This window comes from Canis aureus, chromosome 29 (genome assembly GCF_053574225.1).
Source record: "Canis aureus isolate CA01 chromosome 29, VMU_Caureus_v.1.0, whole genome shotgun sequence".
Lineage (NCBI taxonomy): Eukaryota > Metazoa > Chordata > Mammalia > Carnivora > Canidae > Canis > Canis aureus.
In genome coordinates this window covers 5,707,375-5,721,168 of record NC_135639.1, presented here as the reverse complement: position 1 = coordinate 5,721,168, position 13,794 = coordinate 5,707,375, and the positions used below count along the sequence as shown (strand labels likewise).

Genomic DNA, 13,794 nt, shown 5'->3' with positions numbered 1-13,794 from the left:
TCTGTGTCTCTCATGAATAAATGAAAAAAATAAAAAAAAAAGTGAGCGAGATGGAGAACCACGTGGGGTTCTAACCAGGAGATCTGATTAGTGTTGGTAAAAGCTGGCCAGCGGCTGTTCATAAACAAACTCAGATGGAGGAGCCACAGACAGGCCCTGGGGAGGGAATCAGGCACCTGGAGGGGGAGCTAGAGAGGGCAGTGCTCCGAGGGCGAAGTTGGTGGGCTCTGGCTTCACCGACACTGCCCGTGGGCGAAGCGAGTGGTGAGCTGGGAGAGGATGGGGACGATTTCCAGACTGTGGGCTGGAGCAACTGTTCACCAGATGCCTGCTAGGCTTCTACCCCTTTGGTGCTATGCAGTAGAGACACAAAGGTCACTAAGACCAAGGGCTTAAAGCCCAGGGTGAGAGCCAGAAAAATAAGGTCTTTCGGAGCCGGGACCAATGTTGTCTGCATGGGGCAGAGGGCTCCTGGGGGAGTGGGCAGCCCTTGGGGGCAAGAGCAGGGCTGGGGGGGCTTGGCAGGAGGAGAAAGCAGAGCTGAATCTTAGTATGGCAAATCGACCTTCAATAAAAACAAATAAAAAAAAAAGCTGACGCTGACAGTGGGGGGAGGAAGGGTGGCCCAGGGGGTGGTGGGGGGATGTCGCAGAACCACGGGGACCTGTGTGCAGCAAGAGTCGGTTCTTCAAGCCCCCGTGCGACAGGATCCACTGGGGGCCTCACTTCGTAGAATGGAAACCACCCTGCATGCGCTTTGTTTAAAAAAAAAAAAAAAATACCGCAAAACCGCCTCTATCAATTCTCTTTGAATGAAATTCTGCCTTTATGAAATTAAAGTGACTGGTGAGAACAATTTGCAGCCTGCTTATTGGCCGTTTATGGATTTTCCTTGAAGCGTTGTTATTGCAATTCACTGATAGGGAGCGAGGAGAACCCTGGTTGTATTTACCTTTCATTAACACTCAAAGAGAGGAGGTTTGGGGTTTGTTTTCAGTTTTTTCAATAAAATTTCTAAGGTAAATTGCCCATTTCTGTATTTCTGGAAAATCCTTTCTCCCCTGCCCCCCCAACCCCGAATCTGTTGTGTCTGGCTCATTCTTGTATCGAAGCCAGGGGGCCTGTTGATAATTTAATTTGGCAAGGCCAGACACACTTAACCCCTTGCCTGTTTCAAAGTTGGCCAGTAACAAGCTATCAAGATCTTGGTGCCCCCGAGGCTGCTCGGGGGGGGGGGGGTGGGGTGGCCGCGGAGTAAGAGCTGAGTCCCGATACCCCCATCGGTCTCTGTAAACACACGTGTTTATTAATAACCCTCGCCTCCTATGTGTGTGAACACGCACACTCACACACACACAAGGGGACAGGTGGCCTTCACCTTGTATCGCCAGGAGGCAGCAAGGATCAGCCAGTCGCCAGCATGATTGGTTGTTTATGGGCCTGGGGTGGTTCTCCCTCCATATGGGGCCCTATCTACGGCTCTGACTGCAAAGCTTCCTTTTCCCTATTGAGCAAGTAATCTAAATGATAATCAAGTTCACACTGGATTTATTACTACAGCTCCCTCCCAGGAGCTTGTTCTCTGCAGTCACCCTGAGCACTTTGAAGAATCCTTCAGGTCCTTGCACCCCCCACCTGAGAAACCCCCAAAACCAAGAGATGCCTGTTGGAGAGAATCCAGCATAGAGCCAATAAATCACTTTGGAGTGTCCATACCAAGTCTACACCTCTCGGCATCTTCTGTGAAACATTGGGTCTATCGAAAAAGAATGCAGATGGGGTGCGGGTTTTGGGGGGGGCGGTTCTCTGACAGATTTTCCCTAACAAAGGACCCCAGTATCTGTGCTTTCTGAGATCACAAGGCCATTGAGCAGCTGGCCATCCTTTCGGCCGGAGTGCTTACATCATGGCTTTCAAGAGTTAAATGCAGTCCCTTGCACATTTCTATTCAGCTCACTTTGGTGGCACCTCTAATCTGCCTGACACAGGCAACAGCGGAGTGGTCTAGCTTGGGCTAATTAGCCTCCCGAAATTAAATGGTACACACGGCACCGCACAAAGGCGAGTGGAAAGATATTTCAGTGCCTTGCCTCCGAAGTGCTCTTGCGATGATAAAATCCTGTGCTGGATAAACATTCTCATTTTTCTCAGATCATTTCTGGCCTTCGGTGGAATCCTGCTCTGAATGGCAGTTCCACAGGATAGGCAGGCTGCTCCGGGCCCTGGAAGGTGGTGGCGGCTGCACAGATGCTGGCGCTGACATGCAAATGATGCTCGGCTCAATTACCACCCAGCTACACCAGAGAGGGGCTGATGTCAGAGCTGGAAAACGCAGTGAGGCTCTCCCATCCTTCCGGCGAAGGGACACAGCATCAAGAGCTCAAGGACACACCAGAGGTCTCCAGGGATGCCGACTTCTCTCCACAGGTACTAAGGTATGAAGTCCGCTGGTTACACAAGTCACTCGGTCTGTTGGCAGAGAGCTCAGTCCCCGCGCAGAGTTTTGTCCTGGGGCAGAGAGCCGGGCAGGGATGCTGGTGGTGACAACAGCCCGCCAACACCACCAGCAGCCCACGAGACTGCCCACAAATCTTCATAATGGGAGAGCCCTTGGTGGGGCCCAGGGGCCGTAACTTCAGCTCCCCCAGCGAGAGGAACCAGATCCCCAAGGCCAACATGTCTACGAAGAACATTTGTGGAAAGAAGTGGAGTCTTCATGCCATCCCTGGTTTTATCCTGTGCTTGGACCAAGAGCAGCCAGCCAAGTCCCCCCACCTCCCTCCCTGCTCCTTCAGGGTCTTTTGCTATGTGATTCCAGACTTGGCTTATAGCTCCTGCCAGGCCAGCTCTCTTCCCAAGTGGCCCTGACTCCTTAGTGACAAAGTGGGGGATGGATTTTTTCTACTCTGCTTCCTCATCCTCCCAACACCCTTGCTCCTTTCCATCCATGCTCCATCCCTATGGCCAAAGACAACAAATGTTAATATTTCTATGTATTATCTGGTTATTCCTCAAAGGCCCAGCAAACGATGAAGGGGCCCAAGGCTCTCTGCTGGCTCTCATGAAAGCCACGAGGACCGCAGAGGAAGGCAAGCCTGTATCAATGGTTACCTCTCCTCTGCATCACTCCTACTTAAGCTCTTGGTATAGATAACGCCCACTCTTGCCATTATTTTAGAGTCACATTTGTGAAATACTTTCCAAAGGGACTATGACTGGCTCCTTTCCTCTGATGGACTTTGTGCTGGGTACCAGCATGATGGCATGGTTACGGGTGCCGGAGGAACCTACATGGAGACAGGTCTAGACAGAGCCTGTCAATGGATAAGCTTCCAATGAGGCAAAGCAGACCCCAGACCGTGAAGGTGGCACCAAACTCTACAGCCCAGAGGCCGCCAGGGCCCTCAACCCTTGCTTCCTGGCACTGCTAGACCAAAGGATACAAGTAAGGAGAGTAAGACCTCCATTCCACAATCCCAGGTTTCTGTGGGAAATGGAAGACTTAAACTCCAGGAGGTGGGGTTTCCTTAGCAAAGCACGGTAGATAGTTCCATAAGCAGAGAGTCCTAGAGCAGTATTTCCAAAGTGGACTCTCGAGAATTGGATAAAAGCATTTCCAAGGTTGGAAAAGTATAGGGGAAACAAGGTGAAACAAATGTAAGCAGTCTTCATTGTTGCACAACTTATGGGTGCCTTTGACAGTCATAATCATCAGTTTTCAAAGTTAGTGTTTATACCTACAGCATAGCAATTAATCTATCTTAAAAAGAAAATCTGCTCTACTTTCCCCACATTTCCCTTAAAAGTGTGTGTGTTCAACGGCAAGTTTAAATTACTCATTTAAAGGGACTTTAACAATGGCTCAAATCACACACTTCACTGTAAAACAGCAACAGTTAGTGAAAGTCTGAAAGATTAACTGTTGATATGAGAGTCATTGTTTGCTCCAATTCCAGGGTTGGCCAGCATTTTTTAGGGAACCACAAAATATGGTGATTTACAGATGATGAATAAACTTTCCTTCCCATTGCCAAGTAGATTTATATACTCAGTGTCACTGCAAGGTTTACTACTAAACTGCATCGTGAGATAAAAGGAAAATCATTTGGAAAATAAAATCCAGACAATTGGGAAAAGGAATCTCCCATAAAGTGATTTTTTTTTTTTTCCTTACCGCTCTGTAATTCCTGTTTCCACCTTGAACTATTTTCATTGGAAACAGCACTGTCCTTCTAACCGACAGACGTAAATTGGTCTTTTTCTCCCACGTTTCTTAAAAAGAAACACAACACCTTTATCATCGGCCTGTGAAGGACACCATAATAGCGCACTTGGAAAGATCTTTGAATCAGGGAAACAGTCTCTTAGCTAAACCGAGCTGCTTGTTTTCTTTGCAGAACTGATGAAGTAACAATGACTTTTATCTGATAAGCACATTTAAAAATTCCTTTGTGAGTAATATTGGGAGAACTACTCCCCCCCCAAATATTTATTCAGATGTTTTATGGGAGAACATTCGCGAGATCAGACCAGGCGGACCAGCCGTGGACCATGCGGCCGGGGCTCAGCTTAGCTGCATGATGAACAGCACATTTTTATGACTGCGATGACTTCCCTGCCATCTCATATCTGCTGGGTCGTTTCTCCAGCTCGACGCTCTGGGAATGCAAATTCATTTTAATACTTTGCTCTGGCCAAGATCATCAGTGAAGGCAGATCTGCTGGAGGAGGAATTCTGCGGTGCCTTCCAGAGAATTCCGTTCCTCTACTGGTCCGTGATCTGAATGGCTCTGACTTGGATCACCTTGGGAAGTGTGGATAATGCAATTCAGATGAATTCAGTCTGTTTTGCTACATGCAGCAGAGCAGCCCAGAGTGACTCAGTGCGGGGTGTGCCCGTCGGCGCTTACCGTCTAGGGGGAGCTTTACTAGCATCCCCACCTGACCGTAAGCCAGGGTGGAGAAGGTAAGAAGGTTGGGGATCCAGAGACATACAAGAGCCATGAGCCCTCACAAGGCAGGATGGGGTGGGGCAGGGGAAGGGATGGGAATATCAGGGAGAGCTTCATGGAAGGAGGGGACATGCCTCATGGGTTTTCTAGGCATTTGCAGGTTAGGGGGACACTGTGTGTGGGTCACCAGGAGGATCCCGATAGGCAGAGAGCAGAGAGACAGAAGCAGCCAGGACTGCATGAGAGCACGGCGGGGCTCCCATGACCATGCAGGTCAGGCATTACGGGAACCAGAAGGAAGGGCCTTGGGAGTAAGAGGTGAAGGAAGATGCTGGACTTAGGCAGGGCCAGTGAGGTGAGGCAACATTTTATATGGCAGAGACAAGGAGAGACAGACAAGGCTTCTCTTAGGTGCTTCCGGGACTCTGATGCAAGGACAGACAGCTAAGGACACCAACTGGGAAGTGTGGGGGGTGGGCAGAGTCAGGCCAGGAGGGGCCCAGGTCATGGGGTCGGGATGAAATCCAGGGGGGGCTCTGGGCTGGACTCCCAGGCTGCGGGGCTGCAGCGGGAACAGGCCGGAGCCACACCCTGGTCAGCAGGCGGTGGTGAGGGCGCCGCTGATGGAGCACCTACAGGCTACAGAGGCGCTGCCTACACCTGACGCTCTCTGTTCATCCCGCCCCTCACTCATCCTATTAGGCAGAAGCGATGACTAATTCTGAAACATTCCAAGTTAGGGACCAACCCCCAGGCCCCTGGGAGCCAGGTAGTGATGGCAGGGAAGGCGGGGGATGGCCCTGAGACTGCAGGTCCATGGTCTCCTCCTTCCTCCTCCTGCTTCCCTGGCTCTCACCTTCTCTCCCCCACGACTCAGCAGTCACTACCTTACATTGATCCCATCACCTCAAAAGCTGTCCCATCTGTCACCGTCCTGGATCCCGCTGCCCTGCCCAAGGCCTGCCCATCCCGTCCTGCCCTGGCCTCAGCTCTTGACCTCGGAATAAGGTTCAACTTGGAAGCAGCATTCATGATCCCTGTGAGCCCTCCTGGGCTCCTCTGTGGCCCGTCTGCCACCCCTTCGGCCCACACCCCCACTCCGCAGTTCCATCCGAGCCGACCCAACACCTCACGCACCCCCATCCCGCTGCACCTGCTCTGCGCCTCGATGAGCCAACGCGGCCTCAGCCCAGCACGCTTTGGAGGTCTCCCCATCCGAAGTTGCCCACCAGCCCCAAGTGGCGCTTCTCCCTGTGTTTCCTCCCCCACGAGCTGGGGAGGTCCGTGAGACTAGGGGCTGTACCTGGCACACGGTTGAGTTCTCAAGAAAGGTTCGCGAAGTGACAGAGGAGCAAAGTCCCGTGTCACTGCCACAGCCACACCACGGTGGGCCCGGGGGGCTCCGGGCCAGGAAAAGAACGTACGCGTGTGCTGACTCTGATTCAACCCACAGCTGGCGAGTAGTAGAGACAGGCAGGTGGAGACAGGCCTTCATAAGGCTACTCGCTTCCTGGTCTCCCCGGAGTCTCAGCTGCTCATGAACGTCCCCATCTACCAGCAGGGAGCTCGATTACCTGTCCCACACCTGTCCACCTGTCCGCGTGCATGCACACGTGCGGCCCGGCCCTGAACCCTGAAAACTGCTCGGCATTCATGGGTCAACAGGAAGCAGAGCCGGCGCCCTGGCCCTCGCTGTCAGCAGGCTCGCCACTTAGATGCCCGCCGTCCCGGCAGCCCCCGGCCGGCCAGGCACCTGTCAGCCACCAGAGCACCCACCTGAGCCTCTCAGGTGCGTCCCCGACACCAGACTGCTGTGCAAACCCCGGCGACGGGAGGCAGCTAGCCCAGCTCGGAAAGCCTACCCGCCTGCCTGCCTGCCTGCCTGCCTTCCTTCCTTCTTTCTTTCCTGCCGACGTCTTGACACTGTAGCCACAGCTCGTTCACGCATATGATTTATTAACTAATTTAGCATGTAAGGAAAACATCTGCATTTCGCTTTTATCATCTTGCCAGCAGACAGGCTGAAGACAAGATGTGTACCGTAGACTTGTTTAATGGGGCCCTAAACACTCCCTCTCCCTTGCCCCAGCTCGCACGAGGCTCCGGTTTCCAAAGTTGTCTGATTTCACTGACCTAACACAAACAAACAGGAGCATAAAGCTCTCATCGACACATAAATACGGCAGGGACGGGCAGTGGCCATAAAACCCCTGCCCCAAAGTCCTGCCCACAGCGTCCTAGTGGCTGTGGCTACTTCCGAGCTGGGGGGACGAAAAGGTACTTAAACTATTGACTGGTTATTAAAACCATTGACTGGGTCCGATCGCCCTTTAATATAGACGATTTCAAGATATTCATTTAAAGTGAATTTTGGAGACGCCTGGGTGGTTCAGCGATTGAGGGTCTGCCTTTGCCTCAGGGCACGATCCTGGGATCCGGGATCGAGTCCCACATAGGGCTCCTCAAAGGGAGTCTGCTTGTTCTCTGCCTGTGTCCCTGCCTCTCTCTCTGTGCCTCTCATAAATAAATAAAATCCTTTTAAAAAAATAAAGTGAATTTTGTTTAAAGATTTCATTTAACATGAACTTGTAAGCAGATCTGTTGAGGGGGAAATGCCACAGTTGGACAATGTAGTGCTGAGAATACCGTCTCCCCAAAAAGACATGTTCAGGTCCTCACCCCCCACTCAATCTGTTTTTGTGAATAAACTTGGAAACAGGGTCCTGGCAGACGCGTGTAAGTTAGAATGGGTGATAGTGGATGAGGGTGGACCCCGATCAGAGACTGGTGTCCTCCTAAGATGAGGAAATTCGAATACAAGACACACAGACAAGGGCAGGTGGCCACGTAAAGAATGAGGCAGAGAACGCAGTGATGCATCTGTAAGCCAAGGAACACCAAGGATTGCCAGAAACCACCAGAAGCTAGGATGCAGGCCTAGCGTGAATGCTCCCTCTGAGCATCCAGAAGAAAACCAGCCATTTAGACCCCCTGATTTTGCACTTTTGGCCCCCGGACTCTGAGACAACACATTTCTACTACTTTAGCCACCCGGCCTGTGGTCACTTGTTAAAGCAGCCCGAGGAGGGCCCAACGGGCATCTCTCCAATAGTGGAGACGACGATGGTCATCTTAGAGCATCTGGCACCCACAGCTGGAAGGCAGCTGGCCCAGGGGACGAGGAACCCTGTGCCGCTGCTGACGAACGGCCCCACACGGAAGACACTCCTGGTGTCTCTGGGTCCCCATTTCTTCCTGCACAAAGTAAAGCTAAAACTAAACTTCCTGACTAAAAAGGAAGCTAATCAGATGCCATTTTTTGCACATGAATCTGCCGAGGTCAACGGCGGCGCTGATTCGTGTTTGTTGTCATTTTCTAACAAGCAAGATCTTCAGAAATGTCGAGGCCAAGTGGCTCACCCATCACGAGCACCCTGGCAGCCCTTCCCAGGACAAGCGCAGACATCCAAGGGCGCAGGGGGCTCCCACTTGCGGCTGACGGTTGGTCCCTCGTGGTAACCTGAGAAGTCTGCTCCTGAACCCAGATTGCTCTTTGTCGAGCCAGCAGAGAGTTTAGTCCCCAGGAGAACACACCCAAATCCAGCCAGGCAGCTTGAAAACACTGGTGAGACACATTGTCAAAGAGGGAAAGTCTTTGCATGTTCATTTTGTTTTTGTTTTTTTTTTTTTAATTTTTTGAAAAAGCATGCTGGAAAACGTCACTGGGAAGGAACAGCAAAATCCTCTGCCACGAGAAGGATGACCCTTGCCCGGGGTCTTAGGACCTGCAGCGTCGTGGGTGGACGAAGGAGACGGCCTGCCCACGGGCCACAGAGGTCAGAGGGCATCCTGGCATCACACCCCTTGGCCTCTGTCACCCAGGCTCCCCTACGCTGTTTGTAATGTTTGCTAAGCTGCATTTTATTGAATATGCTTATTTCCCTAGAGGACTTTTATTAGATCTATACCCATGATTTCACCTCCTGGGGGCCAGCACGTTTTGCTACGAAGAAAGCTCTTGTTCCTCTGTCCAAAGGAATAAAAAGGAGGTTTCCCCAGGCCTCCAGATTTTCAGATTTGAGTTGGCAGGCCTTCCGTAGGTCCCCAGTTTTGCTCTCATCTCTTCTTATTATTCTTGCTGCTTTAATAGTCTGTTTATAAGGTCCGAGAAGAAAGGACCAAGGCCCGTCTGGCTCCCCGCGCCATCCGCGGCTCCCAGCAAGGTGCCTGGCCCAGAGAAGATTCCTGAGAACTCCCTGTCTAGCGAGCCTATGCGTGCCGCCCCTCCCCGGGGTCAGCACGACACCAGCCCCACCGCGTTTGGAAAGCTGGGCATCCACTCTCGGAGCTCACAGCGGGAAAGGGGTTTCCAGATGACGAATGTTGATGTAGACAAGCTGGAATCGACCTCGCGCCCGGAGATCTGTTTTGCAATCTATAAAGGGCAGAGGGGATCTCTTGCAAATGTCTGTTGGGAGCCAAGAATGTGAACTTGCTACCCTGGCGGCTGCAGGCGTGTGGCTTCCTGCCCAGCTCCGGAGGTGCGTTCGTGTCCAAGCGCGTTCTGCTGAACCCAGTGCCCCACACGGGCGCCCAGCACGGGCTGGGCTTTAGGATACTGGGGTTGGGGCGCGTGCGGCAAACCCGAGGCCGCTGCAGGTCAGGGGTAGCATTTGCACCATCACTGTGGGTGAAGGTCCCGGCCCCTCAGGCCCCCCCTACCCCCCAGCCTCACCTGCCCTCCCAAGCCACCTGTAGCTTACCACTAAGGGGGTGGGGAACCGTGAACTGCTTCTTGTTGGTGCGGATGGGAAAGAGGGTCTGCTTCTGCCCCAGGTTCTCCTTCCGCTGGGCTTTTCTCTGCTGTACCATATGTTCTAGCTTCTTCAGCCGCTCTTGGGAGCGAGAAATGAACTGGGGTTTGCGGGTTTCCAGTGCTTCCTAAAAACAGCACGAAGATATTTTACCTTTTTAATAGAAGTGACACAGACAACACACCCCTCTGATTTGGTCAGGAAGCTGATCGAAAGGACCACGTTCAGAGACCAACAGCCACGGCCGTGAGCACACCCCGACTTTCTGCTGCTGCCTCATGTCAAGACTGTAGGAGACGTGTCATGAGGACACAGTTCCTGCGGGTCAGCCCCGGCCGGCACCGAGGGCCCCGTGGTCACCGACAGCGAGAGGGCACACTGCCACCCACCCCTCCTTCCCTGGCCACCCATTCAATCTCCAAAGGACCAAAATCCAAGTGCCCCGAATTGCATATTCCAAAGACACATGGGTGGGGAAAGAAAGGAAGGGTTTATGAGTCACTTGCTTCTGCTGGGGGTTGGAAGCCTCACACACAGACTCAGATCCTCCACCCAGGGCAAAATACGTGCCTTTTCAGGAGAAACCGTAATCCTGGCTAATGGGAACGTCTATTCCCAGGACGGCAAAGTTGGCAAAGTATCTTTGCCTCTGCAAACTGGTTATTTTTTTTTTTTTTAAGATTCTATTTATTCATGAGAGACACCGAGAAAGAGACAGAGACACAGGCAGAGGGAGAAGTAGGCTCCCTGCGGGGAGCCCGACGTGGGACTCAATCCCAGGACCCCGGGATCACCCCCTGGGCCAAAGGCAGGCGCTCAACCGCTGAGCCCCCCAGGGGCCCCTGCAAACTGGCCCTGCAAGCTTCACGGAGGGATGTCTGCGTGGCCCCGTTGCCCCTCAGCACGCTCCCCGCTCCACCCCTGCCCTAATCCACATACTTGGGTCCACGGATGCGTTCCACTCTGTGTCAGACACTGGGCTCTGAGCTCTAGGTGTCTCTGGGAACCCCCACGTTGACCTTGGAAGGCAGGTCTGTTTATCCCCATTCAACAGATGCGCAACCCGAGGCTCCTTGCAGTTGGGTGGATCTGAGGGCCGCCCCCGTTTTTTCCACACTGCCTTCCATGGTCTTCACCCGCTATTCTGTGGAAACCTCCAGCCAGTGCTCCGCCCTGGGGTAGGAGCCCGCCACACCCCCAGCTAGAGCTCCAGCTCGCCCGGGAAGCTCCGGCCCGTCTCCCGCTCCAGCCTGAGCATCGTGGAACCTCACAGTCCGCCTCCTACAACTGATTCACACGCACTTAGGGCCCCGCTGGGCCATGTCTCACCCACGCTGGATCCCTCGCGGCCACTGCCCTGCGCCCCCCACCCCGCACAGCAGGTGCTCGGCAGAGGCTCTCTGGCTGCGCTGCCATCGCGGGCTTGTTCCTCCGCCCCAGTCCTCTCCCAGCCCTTTGGGAGCCCAGGTTGCGGGGGTGGGGGGTGCAGCTCAGGCGCTGTGGCAGGAGGAGGGTCCTCTTGGCCAGCTGGTCTCCATGGCACCATCCCTCGGTCCCAGGCACACTGGGGTTGCACAGACAGCCCCCGGGAACAGCCCTCTGGCCCATGGCTGCTTCGGGGGCATCAGGAGTCTCTCACCATGGACCCACGGAGGACCCCGGGGGGCAGGGACCAGCCGATGGCACCATCTCCACATCTGCAGGGAGGTGTGTGACATATCAGGTACTTTCCTAGACAGGGTGTCTCATTATACAACATGCTGCTGGCTGGGGCTTTCTCAGAGTTGTCTGCCCTTCTAATCCTTATCTCTCTATAATTTTGAACTTTAAAAAACGTGTACATATTACTTTTACAACCAGGAACAGACACCAAATGAAAGCTTTCATATCCTTGAGCTCATGGCCATATGATTTAGGGCAACCTCCTTCATCTTTCCAAAGCTTAATATCCTTACACGAGGATGAAATCATAGGGGCCCTACCCCTACCCCTGCCCCAGAGGGGGGCTGCGAGGATGGAACGCTCTGATGCCTATGAAGCGACCTGCCCTGCATCACCCGTAAGTTCTCAAGACGTGCTGTCCCTGCTGTGATCATTGTCACTGGGGGTATTATGTGATCCTCCTTCCAGCCCAGCAGAGTAGACATCGTTTCTCCATCACTCACACGGTGAGACGGAGGCCCAGAAAGGCTAGGGGACCTGCCCAGAGTCACACAGCCATTATGAAGGGGAGTCAAGCCTCCAGTCTCAGAGGTGGAAGTGACATCGTGCCCCACGGACTCTCCGGGTAAAGGTGTCCCTTTGGTCGGGATCAAGCCGGGTGCACAGAGGGCCTTACCTGCAGGGTCAAGGAGCCTACAGGTGTTCGCTGACCCTCAGAATGGTCTTCAGACAGGTCAGGGGTCTCTGGTGGCTCAGGGGTCGCTGGTTTGGGGGGTGCCGGTTCGGGGGGTGCTGGCTCAGGCTCCTCACTCTTCCTGCATTCTTTTATTTTCACAACCAAGTCACAGCACTTGTAATCCCCTGGGAGAGAAGATTTAGAGTCCCATTTAGAGGGGCAGCAAGATTTTCTCCTGGCTCCTCAGAGCCACGAGACACAGAAGACAACTTGGAAAGTAGAAACACCAGTGGGTTATTAATGGGCCTCGTTAAGTCGACAAGATCCTGCCTCAACAGCCCCCACCGCTCCCCCTCCTCCCCCAACTGCCCTGGTCACAGGCAGGAATGTCTGTGGGTAGCCAGACTTCGCGACCGGCTAATTACGCCGTGGAGGTATTCCCTCGGCTTCCAGGGTTCAGAATGTCTTTGTTCACAGTGAAAAGAAACTTTTCTATTCTGGGCCTCATATTAAGTGTGTCCTGTACAATTATTGCAGCTCAGTTGTTTGGGGACAGTGTATTAATTTATCTTCTGTTTGCTACGCTAATGATGTAAGACAGAAAAATGGTGTTCAATTATTTATCCCTCCCCTTCATTTGCCAGAGACTACCACTGGCTTTACATGTGTAATTGGAACGATCTGTCTCTCGATGCTGGATCTGGCCCCTTCCCGAGGCCATCCTGACATTCCCTTGTGGCAAAGGTCAGGGGACACATCGATTCAATAGCACTTCGGGCAGGGTGGCCTCTGGCCCGTGGAAGGAGGGACTGATGTGTATTCACTGACCAACAGCTCCACCAGGGACACACTGTCCCTTCTGTCCCCGTGTCCCCCCAACACAGCCTCCCCAGCCCTGCAACTCAATAGCGTCTTACTCCTCATCCACATGCCCTCCCATCACCACAAAGCCCCTTTGATTCCCATGCCCAGTGACCTCCGACCTGCAGGCCGAGCCCACATCCATCGGAAGCGCCCCCCCTTCCCAAAGCAGCTCCAACCCGCAGCTGTGTTCTCACAGCAGAACACACTGCACACCCCCAGCGGCAGGGTCATAACAGGACGTGTTAACCTCACATGCCTGTGTCGCTCGAGGGCGGTGGCACCATGTCACATCCACCCCGCGTCCCTCATGGGAGCAGCCCAGGAGCCTCTGGCTCTGTCGGGAGAGGAGATGTGGCCCTCGGGAGGCCCGCCTGGCCCCGGGTTCCATCTCTACAGTCCCCTGAATCTCCGACCTGAAGCCCCTTCCAGAACAGCCACCTCTCTTGCCTGGACCCTCTCCGGCCGGAACCCGCAGGCCTCTCTCTGTGCAAAACCCACCCATGCTCCCGAAGGCCTCCAAGTGCCGCAGGCAGACCAGACTCCGGGGAGCTCGTTCACGGGGGATGGCCCACTTCCAACTCTCGCCTTCCACTCTCTACCACCAACTTAGAGGCTCCCAAGGCATTCTCTTCCATTCCTTCAGGCATTTGCTCTTGTTCTTTTTGGAGGATTTCCCTGTTGCCCGCCCCCCCCCCCCCCCGCCCCTGCCGCGATCCCTGCTTTCAGCCCAACCGACCTGCCCCGATATCCATCCCCCAAGTCCCCTGCTGCTGGAGTTAACCACCTCCCCCCACACTCTTCCCCTTTCTTGCCGTGAACTTCCTCC

The 13,794-nt window shown here is 53.7% G+C and overlaps 1 protein-coding gene across 17 annotated transcripts in view; it reads right to left on the bottom strand.

The window, feature by feature from the left end:
- The window catches only part of C29H10orf90 (chromosome 29 C10orf90 homolog), a 212,734-nt gene that overhangs the window by 7,653 nt on the left and 191,287 nt on the right, over positions 1 to 13,794 (bottom strand). For 14 of the 17 annotated variants that reach the window (XR_013367694.1, XR_013367691.1, XR_013367690.1 and 11 more), the window contains 2 exons: positions 12,105 to 12,289; positions 9,716 to 9,893 (listed from right to left, as the gene is read on the bottom strand). Coding sequence is in view for 8 of the 17 variants with exons in the window: in XM_077877230.1 (XP_077733356.1) it covers positions 9,716 to 9,893; positions 12,105 to 12,289 (363 nt within the window). In the remaining 9 variants the exon portion in view is untranslated. Of the gene's footprint in view, positions 1 to 8,618; positions 9,388 to 9,715; positions 9,894 to 12,104; positions 12,290 to 13,794 lie in introns of those variants that run through there. The other 3 variants (XM_077877233.1, XM_077877232.1, XM_077877229.1) reach the window with 2 other exon arrangements.